This window comes from Poecilia reticulata, linkage group LG6, assembly GCF_000633615.1.
Source record: "Poecilia reticulata strain Guanapo linkage group LG6, Guppy_female_1.0+MT, whole genome shotgun sequence".
NCBI lineage: Eukaryota > Metazoa > Chordata > Actinopteri > Cyprinodontiformes > Poeciliidae > Poecilia > Poecilia reticulata.
Window position 1 is genome coordinate 2,580,348 of NC_024336.1, and position 18,442 is coordinate 2,598,789.

Genomic DNA, 18,442 nt, shown 5'->3' on the forward strand with positions numbered 1-18,442 from the left:
TATTTATTTTTTTTCAAATTGTTATTGCTATGTTTTGGTGTGAGTGGTAGACTCAGTTTTCCAGTTCTTTGCTTAAAGAAGCAGTAACAGCGGATTTCCCTGTTACATCCCTGTGCTTTTTTACACAGCCTAACTGAGACTACATTCACTGTAACGTATCTCATTTTAAAGCAATCATCTCACGCTGTCGCTTTCGTAAACCGTGACGAAGAATACAACAGGAAGTAGTTGAAGGATGACGGTGCGGCATGTTTTTTAACAACTTATCGCGTGAACAAACACATTCACGAGTGATTTTAACTGCATTTCTTATTTAACGGAAACACCTCAATTGAGAGATTGTCTTTGTCTGACATTAGCGGAATTTAGACAACGTTTTGTGCACATTTGTCGTGGAAACACATGAGAAATGACAACATGGTGGTCATTGGGACAACCAGCACACTGAAGTTAGATTGAATTTATATATAGCTATTCAGTTATCAAATAATTTATCAACACTTCAGACTACAACCATTTAAACTGCCTGACTGACTGATTATATTTATTCCTGTCCTACACATCAAATTAAACTGAACAGAATTATAATCTTTATTTCACGAGGTTAGTTCCTCTGAGGGCAGCAGCTAAATACATCACAATAAGTCCCAAATGAATAACAGTGGTACTGTTTCTTCCATTTAAAACCTTTGCACATAGATTGGGTGGAAAGCGGCCGTTTTGTTGCATCTTTGGACTTAATCAAACTATCAGGAAGCTGAACCTAAAGTTCAAGCCTCTGATGACGCTTCAGAGGTCAGAGTTCTGGGCCTGATAGTGAAGACATGGGGTTGGCGTTGGGTTCAGAATCTAATCAGGATGGAGCTTACCTCCAATGACAACAAGCCTCATCTTTCCAGTGTGGGAGACACACCGTCAGTCTGCTTCAACCACAAACCGTTTGGCATTAGAGAACACATAGCAAGTTTTTCAAACTGAGCGAATAACTAGGTTTTTTTTTTTTCTTTCTTCTTACCAGTTTAAAATAATACGTCTAAAAGTCGAGAGCATTCCTTTATGCTTTGAGTAGACGATGAAAATTTAAACAGTCGTCACAATGTTTGCTAACTGCTTTATTTTCAGCTGCTTATTGAACGTTGACTGTCTGTATGAATCATTTAGAGATGAGGAAGGCATCCATTTTTCATAGGAAATCTTTCTGGGTTGTCGCTTAAGGGTTCCTCTGCATACATTTAACGATGTCGATACATTTACATATGAAAAATGAATGGTAAATATGAACAATGTCGTTGATGCTTCTCATGCTTTTTCCACATGCAGGACTTCTTGGGCCAGGCTTTCTGTACGTTGGGTGAAATAGTCGGCTCCCTGGGAAGTCGCCTGGAAAAACCACTGATGTAAGTAGCATCAAGCAAGCAATAATATCCAAAATGGTTTCTGCTACCTTAAATATAGATCATAATTGCAGCATACTTTACAATTTCTATTTTATTGGGTGCGAATTAGAAGTTGGCGATGTGGCTTAAAATTACAATCTCAGTTTTTTTTTCCTACCAGATTTCCGATTTTAATAGATTTAGTTGTTGTTGTTTTTGCTTCCTTTTCAAAGAAAAGAAATTACAAATGAAAGAAAATATTTTCGAAAAAGTGGTTTTTATTTTAGTCATCCCTTCTGTGAGTTGTACGACGGAGACCAGGGCTGTATTATGAAAATGATACAGAATGAAGACGCAATTTTGCCTCAAGAAATGTCTTAAAGTAAAAAGAAAAAAGTTGGTTTAATGAGAATAAAAGTTCAGATAGAGTTAAGATTTGATGCCATCAGCTCTTTCGTGCTGACATCGCTCTGAAATATGGAAACAGATTTTCCAAAAGTTTAATCTTCAAAACCCCCAAAATTTGATTAATTGATAAAAATGGTTATGAATTGAAAGCCAGCAGGAGATTTTTTTTTATGATGAATTAGACACCAAAATGAGATGAATAGAAAAACAACAGAGTGTGAAAATCTTTAGACGGCTAACTGCCTGTTGTTTAAAGAAACATGGAGTTAGCGGTGAGGATCTCGGCTGAAGTCTCCAAAAGGTTATCAGAGATGTCTTTGAAATGTCTGATTTCCTTCCTGATTGCTGATTAACAAAGTTGTGATTAGCCCTGTAAGCCGGTTCATGACAGATTTCACACTGACTGCTCAGTGTGAGACGAGCAGGCGCTCTGTGAATGACTGATGTTCAGAAAACCTCTGCTGTCTCACATGCCACAGTAGAGTAAGTCTAAAATCAGCTGTGTGTCTCTTCCACCTGAGACTGACACAGATTGACATCGTGACACTTTGTTGACTCCAACTACTACAGCAAAACAAACAAAACAAGAAGGAAATGTAGGCGTAAACTACTCAAGAGTCTAAAATATTTAACAGTCTGCTTTGGAAATGTTTCATGGGTAAAGAAAAAAAGAAAACCTCGTCATCCCATTAGATAGGGATCTTCAAAATTCACACAATGCATTTAGTTAATTAGAATAAAGACATAAAAAGTGCCCTTCTGAAAAATATATATTATTATTTTTTAGTTTATATATATCATTTTTGTAATTTTGGATTAAAATTATACATAAATAACAACTTGTTACATATCAAAATCAAAATTCCTTTTATTAAAGTGTCGAAGGTTCTGTAAATGTACTTGGAGAAACTGTGGGTCACATGACACACAGCATGTTGTCATCAAGCCATATGCTTTGTTGGTGGCCAGATGTCACATTTCATATGTTTTCCGCTTTTCAGTGTTTCCCTCTATTCAACACGACCCTTGTTATCTTAATTATCATCACAAGAAAGAAGAACTGTATATTAACACATTTTATAAATGTGTTAGTACGCCTCAGTTTTTCTTATCAATAACCATAACATTACACTCAACAGCTCGTTTCTATTTTTGGATTCAAATTAGCATCAATATTGATGTTTTTATCATGCTATTGTAATTCTGACATTTTAATTCTGATTTGCAATGAGAAATCATTTCAGTTTATAACATTCAGTTTGTTGATTTACGGAACCATTTTGCTCCACTTTTAAGCGTCTTACCATAACATCTTTGGTGACTTTCTAAACTCTTAGGAATTTCATCTGTTGTCCTTTCAACATTTTGGCAAAGTTGATTGAAAACGTAGTCAAGGTATGATTATTCAATGTGAATAGGATATTATTTTCTTAATTATGAAGAAGTTATTCTAAAGTATTGACTTTAGAAACACTTTTTTTGTCAGTATACTTCCCAAGTGTCCATAACAATGCTGCACTAAACATAGCAATCAACATAAAAAATCTGATTAAAAAGTGGACCTTTCACACTTGAGTCGGATGAATCCTGAGTTGATTCATCAAAGTATCTAAGTGTTTATTACACAGTTTTCTCAAATAGATGTCAGGGAATGATAAAAGTTAGATTTTTCAAACGTTTCGATGCCTGATTTGGTTGGAACGACTCACTCTGGAAATGACTCCCTTCTTAGACAATCTTCAAAATGGGAAAGATAACAGAACTGTAAATGCGGAGGATAAACTTGCCCAACTGCTTGTTAGTGTCTGAAAAGAGAATACTGAAGATCTAAAACTTCATTTTCTGAAGTCTGGTAAATGATGTACATGTAGTCTATTGTTATTGACAAAGTTGAAATACAAGCGTGCATAAGCAAGTTTTAGTTCATACTTTCTAATTGTATTCTTCCTGAGGTTGAACGCAACCGATCATCTATCAGTAGCTGCGTTCAAACTTTGTCTGTATTCCGCTAATATCAAAAAAACACAACCTCACAATTGTGCTGTTTCCATTCAATAAGAAAAGCAATTAAAATCACACTTGAAAAAGTTTGCTCAGGCGATAAGTCATTAAAAAACATGCTGTGTCTCCCACTTCCTGTCATCTTCTTTGTGGTTTCCACCAGTAGTAACAGCCTGTTGTCGATCATGTGACTCGTGTGATAAGAAAGTGTTTCCTTTGCAGTTTTACAAAATAAATCAGTTTCAATGCAGTCAAAAAATAAACCACCCCCTTCTATTGCCAAGATGTTTTAGCGAAAAACTTGAGTTTTTTTTTTAAATTGGCGTGTTTCCAGTAAGCAAATTCATTTTCAAACTATCAAATTGTGAAATTCTATGGACAGTGGAAATGCAGCCGGTGTCCTCCAGCGCCTTTCTTTGCTGGTTGGTGTCCACTATGTCAGCTTATGTGACGGAACAACAGAAAGAAGGAAGTGATTCAAGTCATCTTCATCCATTACTATTACATGTCCCTGTGTGTATGCGTGTGTGTGTGTGCGTGTGGGGGTGCGTGCATGTGTGTGTGTGCGCGCGTGTGTGTGCGTGCGTGCGTGTGTGTGTGTGTGTTGAAGGCCGAATCAATGAGTGCTTGCCACTGAATGGACTTGCTGAAGAATGATGCAGAAGGAATGTGATGTAAGAATGTGTTTCTATTTCAGAGTTATGTAACCTCTGCCTGCAGTCATTCACTGTATTTCTGATCTGTGTGTCTTCCTGCGGTGCTCAGTCTGCACGCATGTATATGTTCTATTTTTAGCCTTTTTTCGTTAAGATATTTTTAGATCATCATCCGCGCAGGTCCGAGCAATCTACGTTTAGTTCCCCCTTTCCCCCCGGAGTGAAAAACATCATGCAGAAAACAACAAAACAGAGAAGGCAACCTTACGTCACATTTTTGTTCATAAAATCATTTTCAGAGCATATTTTAACCAAGCAGCAACAAGAGCAGAATAAAGAAAGTTTTGTATTAGAAACTCCATTTTCTTAGTGGGCCATGCTGGATTTTTTGTATAGTTTTAAGTGTTTTACTGGCTCTAGTAACATTTATTTAATTGTGGTGAGACAGAAAAATAGGTTGTGAGGAAGAGGGAAGACATGTGGCAAAGGTCAACAGGTCAGGATTCGGTTGCTTCAGCAACCATGTGAGTTACTTGCTCTACCTCGGCGCCACTGCATTGCCTCAGACTTTTAACGGTATAGATAATGAGAGAAGGGTAAGTTTGGCTGGACTTAAACAAATGATGGATGAAGCTAATTATAAACAAAAGAAACAATGCTTCTGTCTTACTTGTAAACTTCCTTTGGAAAGATTCATATTCAAAAAGAGTAGGCTGCACTTTTTCACATTTTGTTCTCTCAAGTCTTTTATCCCCCCACCAGAATTACAAAAGACAAAGAGAGCAACTCTGTTCCTAATGGAACGTAATTGGCTCTAAATGTGACAGCACATGCATCCTGTGAGGAAATCAGTAAGTTATCGGCTTCTCTGTTTCCAGAGTAGTGAAGCATCGTAGTGTTTAAAAATAGATCTGGACTAAGACACAGGAGGGTGACATTCGCTTTCCACGCCGATACGCGTCCGTGTTATGAGCACCTAAGAGCTTCCCCAATCTAAAAACCCATTTCAGTGACACTTGGGGGACCGTATGCTGGTACTTTCAGGCCCACTCTGCGTTCAGGCGCCGGCCTCTCGTTCAGCTCTCCATCTTTCCTGGGACTTAACTCCCGTCTCCCTCTGCCTTCCCCACTCGGTCTGTCCTCTTCTGTTAGCTCTTCGGCCTGTTTTTTTTTTTTTTTTATTTTTTCATCCGCTGCACTTACCAAGCAATCTCTCCGTGTCATGCAGCAAATTAATTTCAATGACTCCTTTTCCGTTCATCAAAGGGAGTGTGGTTGTTGAGTCTCAGGTGACTGTGTGATTGAGGGGATTCGAAGGGGGGCTTTCAAAACTTTGCTCCAATTTTCCTGCGATTTCTCTGCTTTATTGTTTTCTTTCTGAGTCATTACTGGTCAGATCTCTGTCCTTCCTCATTTGGTTTGTGGCAAACATCTGGTCTAGTTTTAGTGGTCAGCCTCCCATGTCTTAGTTTGTCTTTCCTGTCACTGTTACTGCTATATAAAAAAACCTCATTTAAAATAAATAACACTTAGCCTGGTGGAGAGGCAAGTAAAGCCTGGTGCCCCACTAGTCTTATAATCCTCTCGGGGGAGACGGTGGATTAAATAAAAGTAGAGAAGTTCCAGGTTCCTTCATCAGAGACCTCATTGATTTATGTAGGATCTTAAGATTATGATTATATTTGCTGTACAGCTAATTTCTCATTTATCTGTTAGATCTTGACTAAGCTCTGAACAACACTATCGTGCGAGGGACAGAACCTTCTTAAAAAACCAAACATTTGTTTCAACTTGGTATCATAGCAACAAAACACGTGCAGCGAAGTCAGAAGTGCTGCATGCACACAAACCATTGACCAGTTGTATGGAAATAGAATCAATACGCCCACAGCGACTTATTGTTTCCAATTAACATGGGAACGCTGCTTAATGTTGAAGAGAAAAGAAGTAGTTGCAGGAGAAAGCTAAAGATTATTTGAACAAAAGTATTGAGACTGTCATTACGGTCTTCACTGTACTAAAATTTTAAATCTTAACACCAAGTAACTTTGTTCTATTTAATAATTAGTAAGCAATTTAGCACTGAATTAGGATAAAAACATGTTGTTTTCCTCTGTAGCACATAAGAACCTCAGATTTAGTTGAACAATAACAGCTGCTCTGTTCAGTTTCAGCGTTTCAAGCAATTTTGCCTCATATTTTCTCTGGCGATCCATTAGTGTAGACACTGTTGGTTGCTACGGGTTTTGACGAGTTAAGGTTGACCGTTGTCAACCTGAGTGTTCAAAATAAACATAAAACCGTTTCAAGAATCAAAGCTTCTTGAGCTTCCAACATTTGAAATGTTAAACATATATAACATATGCCATAGATATTTTTTGAAAGTTCTTTTCCAGAACCTTTGAGTATTAACTATTGCATAGGTTCAATTCAGCTATTTAAATGTGCCTGTTCTTCAGTCTTTCATAATATTGAGGAGACGGTCTCTCAATACGAATGTCTTTCGTTTTGTTTGAAGGTGTCGCTTTGTGTGATGTTCGTGTTTTTGTTTAACATCCAAACCACATATATTGTTATGATGTTAGTTTCTAGTTGATGTAGTGGTTGTTATTTTTTAAAGGATTTGTGTGAACAACCACTGGTGATCTATTGGGCTCAGGTCAGGTTCTCTCTGTATGAAGTAGTGATGCACAATACGTATATCGACATTAACACCAGTATCGGCCGATGTTGGTCATTTTTTTAACATCGGTTCAATAAGTGAGTCGATATCAGCGTCTGATGTTTATTTGCATCGTCTTGCTGTTTTGCCTTTTCAGAGGAGGAGAGGGTTTGGTCATGTGGTGTTTGTGTGGCCATGTGACAGTATCTGTGTTTCCTTTACAAATGTGTGCAAACTTTGTCAATATTCCACTAAAGTAAAAAAAAACAAAAAAACAAAAAATGATTCCATTAAATAAGAAACACAATTGAAATCACACATGAATACGTTTGTTCACGTGATACGTTATTAAAAAAACGTGCTGCGCCATGATCCTCCAACTACTTCCTGTCGTCTTCTTCCTCGTGGTTTCCACCAGTGACTCGTTTTCTAATGTCCAGTGGGAAAACTTGTTTTCTGCCAATACAGAAAAGCAGACATGAGACAACAGTGAATAAAAGGGGAAAAAAGACTAGAAGGCTTTCAAAACCCATGATTACCAGCTGGTGCCTGACCTCCTGGGTCATGGTGTAGAAACAGTGCGTTGAACTGCATCGCTACCCGGTGACCTTCTGAGCCCGCTGAAAACACAGCACAATGATGGCCGCTGAAATACAGCATCAGGCTAATTTTAATTTAGCCCACATCGGTCTCTTTAAAATGTCATCAAGTAGTCGGCCAGCCTGACTAATTGCCAAATTATTTCAGCAAAAAGTGCATCGCAGACAGGTTGAATAGTGCAAAGACGAGTATGTGAAAGACTCCATGGGCAATTACCTCAACAAACAGCTCATTAATTCAAGCGTGTCAGCTTAGCATGGCAAATAACTTAAGACTCATCATTTTAAATCGTAATGTAAATCCTGTTTCTGAGCGTAATCTAACATTATCTGCAGCAACTTTCAAAAGTATTCCAGCCCCTCAGGCTCTTTAGTGTGTCAAATGGCTGATGTACAATTGTTAGGTTTTTACCCGACAAACTGTTTTGGTTTTATCTGGTGTCTGGCGACTTCTATACCTTTACTTGTTCCCCGTCGAGGTTTGTTTCAAACTAGACTTATTATGACTTTCTATGAACAATTGAATTTAATTATTTATTTTCCCTTTGGGATCAATAAAGTGTTTTTGAATTTGAATTGGCATTTTCTCTACTCGTCTCTATGCAACAGCAAAAAAAAAAAAAAAAGAAAGTAATGAAGAGTATGTGTCTCTATTCTCCACAGAGATTCTCAGCCATGTTGTCTCAGGTTTGCAGTTTTGCTAAACTTTCCATTTCTGGATGACGATGTCAGGTGTTAATTCCTGGGATGTTGCTGTAAACTTGTCCTTTGTCTCTATGATGCTGTTTGTTCACTAATGTTCTTTAGCAAACCCCAGAGGCCTTCACAAAGCAGTACAGTTATCACATTATAATTTTTTCTCTGTTTTTTTTTTTTTTTCCGTTTTCTGCAGTGGAATTCCAGGAAAGAAATGTGGCACCATCATCATTAGAGCAGAGGAGCTGAGCAACTGCAGGGTAAGAGTCAGACTTTAAGCCGCTGTCGTCTCCCGTCCCCNCGCCCGCCCTCGCTCTCATCTCTCTCCCTGTTCTTTTCTCTTCTAAACCAAAAAGTCTTAATTGGCTTACAGTGGGATTCTGTCAGGACTATCAAACAATTTTCACAAACAACTTCTTATGGATTTGGCTTCTGCTGGGATGAATCTGAATACTTTGGATCAGGTTGTGGATAAGTCGTTACCAGCAGTCATCTATAAAGAAAATGAGTTTGAAACGTAAACAACATCGGGTAAAATCTTCTCTCTCTACAGAAGAAACTAGTTCATCAAGCCAAGTTAAAGAGCCCGTTTCACAGAGTGGGACTGGAACAGAAGGAATCTAACCTATAAATTCTATCTCAATGTATCATCACACTTTAAATGTGAAAAATTTCATTCTTGCAAAGGACTGGAATGTAATTTTGGTTGGTTATTGGGCTTGTGTTAACCAGATAATTTTTTTTATTGTTGACCTTTTAAAAAAAAAAGGGAGGGTTAATAGAGAAGATGATTGCATGAAGGTAGAATTTCAAAAAGTTTCTTAAAGAGACAGAGGCCCAATTTCATGCTGTTAAATTGCAACGCCAATTTTCTTTTAAGTCATATTTGATATTTGTAGCATCTTCATAACAACTGAAGGTAACATAGCTAGTCTGTGATATAAAATGGTACTATGTGCCTGGAAAGTCCATAATACTTCCCCTTTAAAACAGCAAATCTGGCATTTCACACTCCTGACCACTAGGTGCAAACATGCAGGCATTTTTGCACCTAACTTTACAGAGTCCAGGTAACTAAACCAGTAAAAAAAAAAAGATTCCCATCAGAGCATCTGAACATCATTTTGTACTCAATGCATCTCGCTATCCGGGAGGTGTTATGAATTATACTGGAAGAAGAAGTGCAAGCTATAAGGGATTCCACTAGCTGAAGCGCGGACCTTTCATTCAGAGAGTCTTGCAAACTTCTGATCACTTCAGTTGGAAAAATGTTCCCTGATTTTAAAACCTTTGCCAAAGTGGTGCTTGTAATCCCGGGTTTCCATTGTGGCAGCAGAGCGCGAATTGAGCCTCCAGATCAACATCAAAACTTCCGTGAGAAGATGTCTGTCGGAGACAAAAGTCCAAAACCTCATGACAACTTTAGACATTTGATTGCACACAAGCAGGCGAGGAATTCAGGTCCATGCAGACCAGGTGGAAGTTGAGGGTGCTGTGTGTTCAGGCCACAGCAGACGAATCATTCCTAATTTAATTGCAGTCAATGAATTTCATTGTTTCTATGCAGCTACTACCACAGTCTGTTGTTTTTATCACTGCGGGGAAAAAGTTGCACGTATTCATCTGTTTGACGTGTGATGGTATGATGTGGGTTTTCTGTGAAGCTTGTTCAAGCTGAATGTTACTTAAAATGACAGACTATTAACTACGTCGTTATCATTTTACGACGTAGTATTTGTGGTGGGAATATTTTGCCACGTAGGTCAAAATGACAGACAATGAAAGTCTCACGTGGCCTCTGGTTGCCATGACGCTTGATGGTGTCTAACTGCAGTAGATGACCACCAATGAGATTAAAAGTCAGAAAAGAGGTGAAAGTTTTTAACGAACAGAGGAATGAAGAGAAATGCAATGTTTGATAATAATATTTCCATCACATGGTTTTGTAATATTGGAGTGAAGTGGACAATATGACAATCCATCTGCTTTGGCAGGTTGTGCTCTATTTTGTGTTTCAGGTCCCTCATTTAGTTCCCTTTGAAAATATTTACTTATTAACCAGTGTCTGGATATTTACATCTTTAGTTGTTCTCTGTAACACATGTTTCTATTTCTCCTGTTTAGGAGTCGGTGATGCTTCAGTTTTGTGGCAACAAGTTGGATAAGAAGGACTTCTTCGGCAAATCGGATCCTTTCCTCGTGTTTTACCGCAGCAACGAAGACGGGTCGTAAGTCCTTCAAGGCATTTTTTTCCTTTTTATTTTTATTTTTCCTCGACTTGGTGAACTGAGAAATCCAGCCATCTCGATGTGACACATGTGAACAACAGAAAAGCACAGCCGGCATGTAAAGATGACTTTAACGTACACGGAGGCCCGAGCACGGCTGTTTTCATGCTCCAAAAGCTCCTATGCAGAGTGATTTGTCTCTACGACGTTATGTAACGCTTGATGATGTCTATGTGACATTCTCCCCCATGATCCCCCCTTCTTTCATCACGAGGAGGCAGTAGATGAGCCGATAAAACAGGACAGAGTTGACAAGAAGAAAACAAAGAGGGGAGTGATGGATAAGATGGAATTAAGTGCAAAACTTTGTGCGGAGGTCATATTTTTTTTCCTGCCCCGCAGATGCTTGTTATTCAAGTCGACTTGAGCGTCTCACACTTAACACGTTCTCTTTAGAGCAGCTGGCTTTGTACTGATGCGGCTTAAATGCCCCGCTGCAGGGTATAACAGCAGCACAGCGTGGTAACAAAGAGCCAGTCTAGATGCGACAAAAAAAAACAACAGTTATTGACAAAGAGCTGCATGCATTGCTGGGCTGTTATTATGTTTTTCTTTTTTCTTTTTTTTTGTCAACGTAACACTTCTATATGTTTCACAGCTACACCATCTGCCACAAAACAGAAGTGGTGAAGAATACCCTGGACCCGGTGTGGCAGGCTTTTAAAATTCCTGTCAGGGCGCTGTGCAACGGAGACTATGACAGGTACAACGCAGCCCACAGCAGGAACCCTGCAAGCCCTCTGCAACTGTTTACAGATAATTGCAGCGTCTTTAGGATTCCGAATTTTAGAACTGTTGAAGTATTCAGGCACGGCGGTGATACGTGGTGACAGAGAGAGATTAATTAGCTTATGAAATCTCAGGAAACGTGTGAAGAAAAGTCGGAAAGCACAACGACGGGGTTTATGATGTACACGCGCTGCGGAAACAAGCTAATCTGTTAGGAAAATTTAGGAGTGTTCCAATTCAAGTTTATATATAGAGACGTTATTTAAAAGAAGATAAAGGAATAAAAGTGAAATAAAATTACATTGTATGATAAACTCTTCCTCAGACCAGCAGTGAGCTCTTTGAACTGATAATAAATCTTAAGTGTTGAATTTGTTTTCTACCTTTTCTTTCTTTCTCCAGGAGCATTAAGGTGGAGGTTTATGACTGGGACAGAGACGGAGGGTGAGGCTCTATTTTATTATGTTATGACCTACATCTTATTACATTTTGGTATGCTATTATTTAATTAAATCCATCCGACATTATTGGCTCCATCTCACCAATAAAACCTGTGCTGAAAATATCTACTTGAAGAACTGAGAGGGGCTTACAGTCACCTAGCGAAATCATCTCACAGCTTCTTGTTTTATAGAGAAAAAGAAACTCGTATTTAGTGTTATAGGTGACTTTTTTTGCACTTTCAAATACATAGAGATGAGTCTTAATTTCTGGAAAAATGACACCTTTTTGTGTCCTTTAAAATATGTTGGTTTTTTTAAATCCCATCAAACTTAATTGGTAGAAAATATGTAAGTTGAGCCATCCAGAGAAAGAGACCTTAAACTAAATCCTCAACATTCCAGCTTTATATTCTGCAGCATTCTTAATCTCTCAGTAGCTGCATTTCCATTAAATGTGCAATTTAACACTTTAAATTTGCTTGATGGAAACACGGCAAATTGCATCAAAACTCTTTCCACAAATATTTTGGTGCGAGAATGAGATGGTTTTATTTTTGCAAAACTGCAATGGAAACACTTTATTCACATCACACGAGTCACATGATCAACAGCCGGATGTTGCCACTGACGGAAACCACAAAGAAGACAACAGAAAGTGGGAGGAGGACCACAGCTTGGCATGTTTTTTTAATGATTTGTTGTGTGAATAAACGTATCAATAAGTGATTTTAATTGTGTTTCGTATTGAATGGAAACACCACAGTTGCAAAATTGTGGGGGGGGGTTTGTGCTTGTTTTGACACTGTGGAATATTGACAAAGTTTTGCGCACATTTGTAATGGAAACGCAGCAAATGATTCACTAAGCTGCAGACAGAAACATGCCTATGATGTCAGATGAAAGTCGATTTAGTCGGTTAGTTTCACTCTCAGAGGTTAATCTAACACTACAAAATAAACTGCAGACTTGGTTCAAAGCCAGGCAAAATGAGCAAAAACCTCCCAGCATCAGCCTCCTGAAACTTCAAAGTGAATCCCAGGCTTCATGGAGCTGAGAGTCAGTTGGTGCTTTGACTGGATCAAAAGGCATTTTAAAAATGTATTAGTTTAGAGCTGCACATTTATCAAACCACTTATAATTTTTCCTTTTGACAGATGTGTTAGTTTTCAGATTGAAATATCACATGTGGAAAAGAGTGTAATGATTTATTGTGGTCAATTTATTGAATTTTGTTGTAATTTGTCGTTTTATCAAAGGTGTTCAGACATTTTAGAGCCATGAAGCGGTCCACATTATTGGGTTGTGTTACTGACTCACCAACAACATTCAGATAATACTGAAGTTCTGTTTTTATGATAGTGACTGGGGTTTTGTTCTCACTGTAGTTTATATTCTAGAGTCTGTTTTGCTCCAACAAGAAGTTAACCCGTTTCTAATGTTCTAACAACGGTTTCCTTCAAAAGCTTTGGGGTTTTTTCAGTTCTTTCTAAACGAAAAGCAGAACTAACATGAGTTAGTTGTTGGTAAATGTCAGCTTTTTAAAAAATTGGCGTCTTTTCATTAAGCTAGTATATTGTTTTTAGTTTTATGGTTAGTGGAAATGCAGCTGCTGTTGAACGGTGTTTGTTTTGTTTGGTACATTTGCCAAAGACAAAAAAAGAGAAATCTTAAAACTGTTAAAATTGGACCCCTCTCCACTTTTGTTCACATTTTGCAAAGAAGGAAGTTGCTCTCTGTGTCTTCTTCAGAGGTTTTATTGACGTTCTTGTCATTCTTGGTACAGCGCCACCATAGGCGAGGGGTGTAAACAGATTTTTCAAAAGGGTTTGGTTTGTTTGACACAGAATAGTGTGTATGCGAACCACAATGGCTGAAAATGTCACAAATGTTGCAATTCTGTTCCACAATCAAACCAAGTTTACCAAACTATCTGGTGWCAGAGTCATCTTGAGTTTTCTCCATCTTCTAATGATTCCCTTCCCTGCCTTGTGCAGATCTGTTTTGTTCCTGTTGGTCTCCCCCGTGGTGGAGAAGTTAGTTTAATAAATTGAGTGTGTGGACAGGTGTTTTCAGATAAGTAATGAGTTCAAACTGGAGCAATTAATAGAGGTAATGAGGGGAGGATAGGAGGACCTTAAAGACGGACTAACAGGGAGAGAGAATATTCCTGGATGGTTGGTGATCAAATATGTGTTTCATAAAATAAAAATACAAATAATATTAAAAATCATACATCCTGAAATGTTTTATTCAGATTCTGTCTTTTACAGCTGAGGTGAACCTACTCTAATAACTACAGAACTCTCCTAGTAAGAGGGGAAACCTTACAAAATCTCCACCGTGTTTAAATATCTAAAAGAATACAGCTACTCTACTCACTCCCATATTTACATTCAGAGCAATAAAATATTAATAAACTGGAGCTGCTGGAAACAAAGGTGGATCTTGACTGATATTTATTTTACCGTCACACCGTGAGCAGGAGTGTAAAACCAGTAAAAAAAAAAGAAAGATAAATCTTACAAACTTGCAGTTTGAGAACTGAAAGAAAGGTTGGTATCTGGTTGTCTTCATAACAACCATTTATTTTAAGACTTATATATAAATCTTTATAAGAGGTGCCAATAATTGTGTACTATATTGTTTTCCTTCAAAGCAGAGATTTTTTTTCAGACATAATTTTCTGCCTTTCTAGTGTTAACTATACACAAAGTATCTAACTGGCTCCCAATAACACCTGACTCTAATTTTAAACACCTTTCATTATCTCCATGAAATTAAAAAACTGCCAACTAGCCTCATGATGATAGAGGCCACACAGCTTATCACTGATACTTCTGATTACTTCTCTAATCTTTTTATGATCCTGTATCCTACAGAAGACGATTAGTGCCACTGAAAAAAAAAAAAATTCTGACTTTAATCTCGTCTTTTTTTCCTCTGAATTTTGACTTTCTCTCAAAATGTTTACGTTTCCTCAGAATTCTATCTTTAATCCTCTGAGATCAAAAGTAAGAATATTGAGGGGGGAAAAAAAATCAAACTTTTTTTTTTTGTTTTTTGTTTAGTGGCCCTACTCCTCTTCCGTATGTACATTTTGAAGTTAGAGTGAAACATGACCATATTTCTGACCTGTTTTTCTTTTAACAGACATGACTTCATCGGCGAGTTCAGCACCAGCTACAGAGAAATGTGCAGAAGCCAGTCACAGTTCCATGTCTATGAGGTGCTATTCTTCACACAAATGCACACACACACCACACACACATACAGGCTTGTCATAGACGTTGGAATTCATTCAGCCCCTCGATATGACCACACACTCAACCTAATTTCAATTAGAGACAAGGAAGAACTGGAAAGCACTTTATCTAACGCTTTATCAAATAAAATAAAATAAAACACTTGCACGCATCAATAAGCTTGCTACATGTGCAGTGATAAAAGCTCTCCACTCTACAGTGACTTTCAGTGTTGGGCTGATCTGTTCTCACAAATGTTTGTTGTTTTTTTTTTTTCAAACATTTCATGTGAACGAAAATCAGACAGCCACAGCTGCAGACTTTTGTTTTCTTAGTTACTACAAAGAGGAGTTCCTCCCGCGTGATTGACAGCGACGGCTTCTGAATAACGATGCTGATGGTCATTTCTATCTTTGCTTTTTACAGAAAGAAACCTTCACTAACATGTGCATTGTGAATAGTTTCCGCGGTAGAGCTTCATAATATCAGAGTATTTTTGACCCAAAAGGGCATATGAACATTTAAAGCCTAAAAGCAGAGTTACAGATCCACTCTGTAGAGCTAGAGATATTGTAACCAATTACAATTGCTGGATTTTGTAAAATTCTGACTTGCCTATAATGATTTTATTCATGTGCTTGTTTTTCTGCTTTCTGCATCAACATGTTTTTTTGGGGGGCGGGGTTAGGTAAAATAACACAATAAGAAACAAAAGCAGCCCAATTTTATGTCGCTGTTTCTCCCTGCATCACCAACATGTTACAATCTCAGGTATCTGTATAGATAAGCCAAACAAGCACAACAAAATAAAATACAGCAAGGGCCAACAATATGTGTCTCCGTAAATGCAAACACAGCTCTTGCTTTTCCTTTTCTGAAAATAAATAMATAAATCGCCTCCGTTGGTTAATGTCACTTCCACAAACAAAGAAATACAAAGTCCAAATGTATGTAATATATTCAGAGAAACAGCTTCTTTCCATTTGAAGTTCTAAATTGAACCTGTTCATCCAAAGCAAAAAGCCAGTCTCTCATTTAGTCCCAGAGGCTTGCTTGCTAGCTAGCTACATAGCTAGCTCCCTTGCTATCATGCTAGTGTCAGTCTAGCATAAAATTTCCCTCAGCATTTTAATCAAACTTGGTTTTAGTCATTTATTTTAAGATATAATGCTAGCTTACTGTTTCATCCATGGTTTCTGTACAGTATGTGATATCGCTTTAGTCGTTTATTTTGTAAGTGCATAAAATGAAATGCTCCATCTGACTTGCTTTTGTTCCGTTTGCCAAAAATATATATGAACTCCCTCACGGTGAGCAGGGTGAATCTATTCAGCACCTTTTTTTCCAGACTAGAAAAGGTTTAATTAGGGATAGTTTAAAAAACAACTCACTTTAAAGTTTTGTTTTGCTTGTGCTGACAAGAAGAAATATAGCAGCAATTATTCACTAATTAGCAGTCTGAGCATAAAAGCTCAAGGAGCCTGCTGACTTTAGCTTATTGTCTTTTTTCTTTAATTTTATCCTCTGAATAACATGGTTAAAAAAAACAAGTTAGATATAAAACCATTTTTAAAAATATGCATAAAAATAATAGCTTTTTTAAGAGCAACATCTAAAGAAAATATCAGATTTGTATATTTTCAATCCATTTTCTGTTAATTACACATTTTGAAGATAAAGAGGTGAAGTTGTCATGATGTTAAGGTTTGATTTTTGGTTTGATTTTGAGTAGTCTTCTGTTTCTGTTTAGTCGTTTAGTTTGCTGGTCTCAGAGGGTGTGCACCATTTTGACTGCTGTGTCAGTCTTGCCTTATGTACGATATCACCAACAGATCAGTGAAAATGTTGTTCTAAACAATTAAAAAAGTCAGTGACTATAGAGAATATTATCAATTCCAGGCTGTGTAATAGTCAGCTGGTGGTCTCTGGAAAATGCAATTTAATTACTGCCTACTTATGTTGCCTCAGTACTTTTCTTATTGTCTTTCTTTTCTTAGCAGTAAACTAAAAGGAAATGCTCTGACAGGTAGTCTTTGGTTCTTCTCTCCATTAAGACTCAAATATCCCAACATACTTCATCAAACGTCCTACATTGGTCGCCCTCTGGTTTATTGTTATGGTTTTGTTTGGTTTTAATACTGTATTTTTTTATTTAGTTTAATCTTTACATGTATATGTTGTTAAATTAAACATGTCTTGCTATAGAAAGCTAGCTTTATCGCTAGCTTTCTATCTAGTGATGAAGCTCGATAGCCAGCTGGCTAGCTGGTGGTCACATTTTACAGTTCATGATCTGTTTTTGTGGTATAGACACACTCCTTTCTCTTTTACTGTAGGCTGGATCATATATCACTAAAACTAGTCCAGTAGATGGATAACCTTTGAAAATGTGTCCATTTGTTCAGAATTTTGTGAACAAAATGCTCTGACTTTTACGTACGTATGTACTTTTATAACCTAATAGAATCACTTTAATGTGAGTCTGGGCAATAGAAAGGCCGTTTTTTATTTCCTTGTTATAATCTGTTGAATTACTGAAGTCAGTCTTCTGAGCCTTCCTCATGTCCTCGAGCGTTTACCTAACTGTTCCATTAGCTCTGCTAAAGCATAAACCTCTCGAGACTAAGACTCAGTAAAGCTGCTTAGGAAGAACAACCTCCATCATTTTAGTATTGAGACAGAAGAGTGGGGCTGCCTTTTTTTTCTATATGCGTCAAGTTATATGCCATCAGTTTTCTTCACTTTTCAGTTCTTTTTTTTCTCTTTCTCTCTCTGTCTCTCTCTCTCTCTCTCTCTCTCTCTCTCTCTCTGTGATTATATAGATAGAGTAAAACCTGATATTAAATGTGAGCTTGTTCAAATATATGCCCCCTGTGTGATGCTGTTTTATCTGGGTTCTTTTGGGAGCAGAATCCTGAGGCCCGTGTAAAAATAATTTGTAAAGGGGGAGTGTGGGGGGAAGGTGACTAAAGTAAATTCAGTAATTACTTTGCCTTTAATGTGGGGATAGAGATTGTCTATGGTAATGCTTATTAAAAAGGCATTTAGTTCAGCTTTTTATTCATCCATCCGGAGGGTATCCATCCATCCATCCATTTTCTTCCACTTATCCGGGGTCGGGTCGCGGGGACAGCAGCTTCAGAAGCTTCAGAAGCGAGGCCCCAGCCACTTCTTCCAGCTCCTCCGGGGGAACCCCAAGGTGTTCCCAGGCCAGCCGAGAGACAGTCCCTCCAGTGTGTCCTGGGTCTTCACCGAGGCCTCCTCCCGGTGGGACGTGCCTGGAACACCTCACCAGGGAGGCGTCCAGGAGGCATCCTGACCAGATGCCCGAGCCACCTCAAC

General features: G+C 38.0%; 1 protein-coding gene across 1 annotated transcript in view; it reads left to right on the plus strand.

The window, feature by feature from the left end:
- The window catches only part of LOC103465734 (copine-8-like), a 97,208-nt gene that overhangs the window by 49,161 nt on the left and 29,605 nt on the right, over positions 1 to 18,442 (plus strand). Inside the window, exons 6-11 of the mRNA XM_017305451.1 lie at positions 1,321 to 1,397; positions 8,595 to 8,658; positions 10,523 to 10,626; positions 11,285 to 11,389; positions 11,818 to 11,859; positions 15,009 to 15,084. Of these exons, the coding sequence (XP_017160940.1) occupies positions 1,321 to 1,397; positions 8,595 to 8,658; positions 10,523 to 10,626; positions 11,285 to 11,389; positions 11,818 to 11,859; positions 15,009 to 15,084 (468 nt within the window). The remainder of the gene's footprint in view (positions 1 to 1,320; positions 1,398 to 8,594; positions 8,659 to 10,522; positions 10,627 to 11,284; positions 11,390 to 11,817; positions 11,860 to 15,008; positions 15,085 to 18,442) is intronic.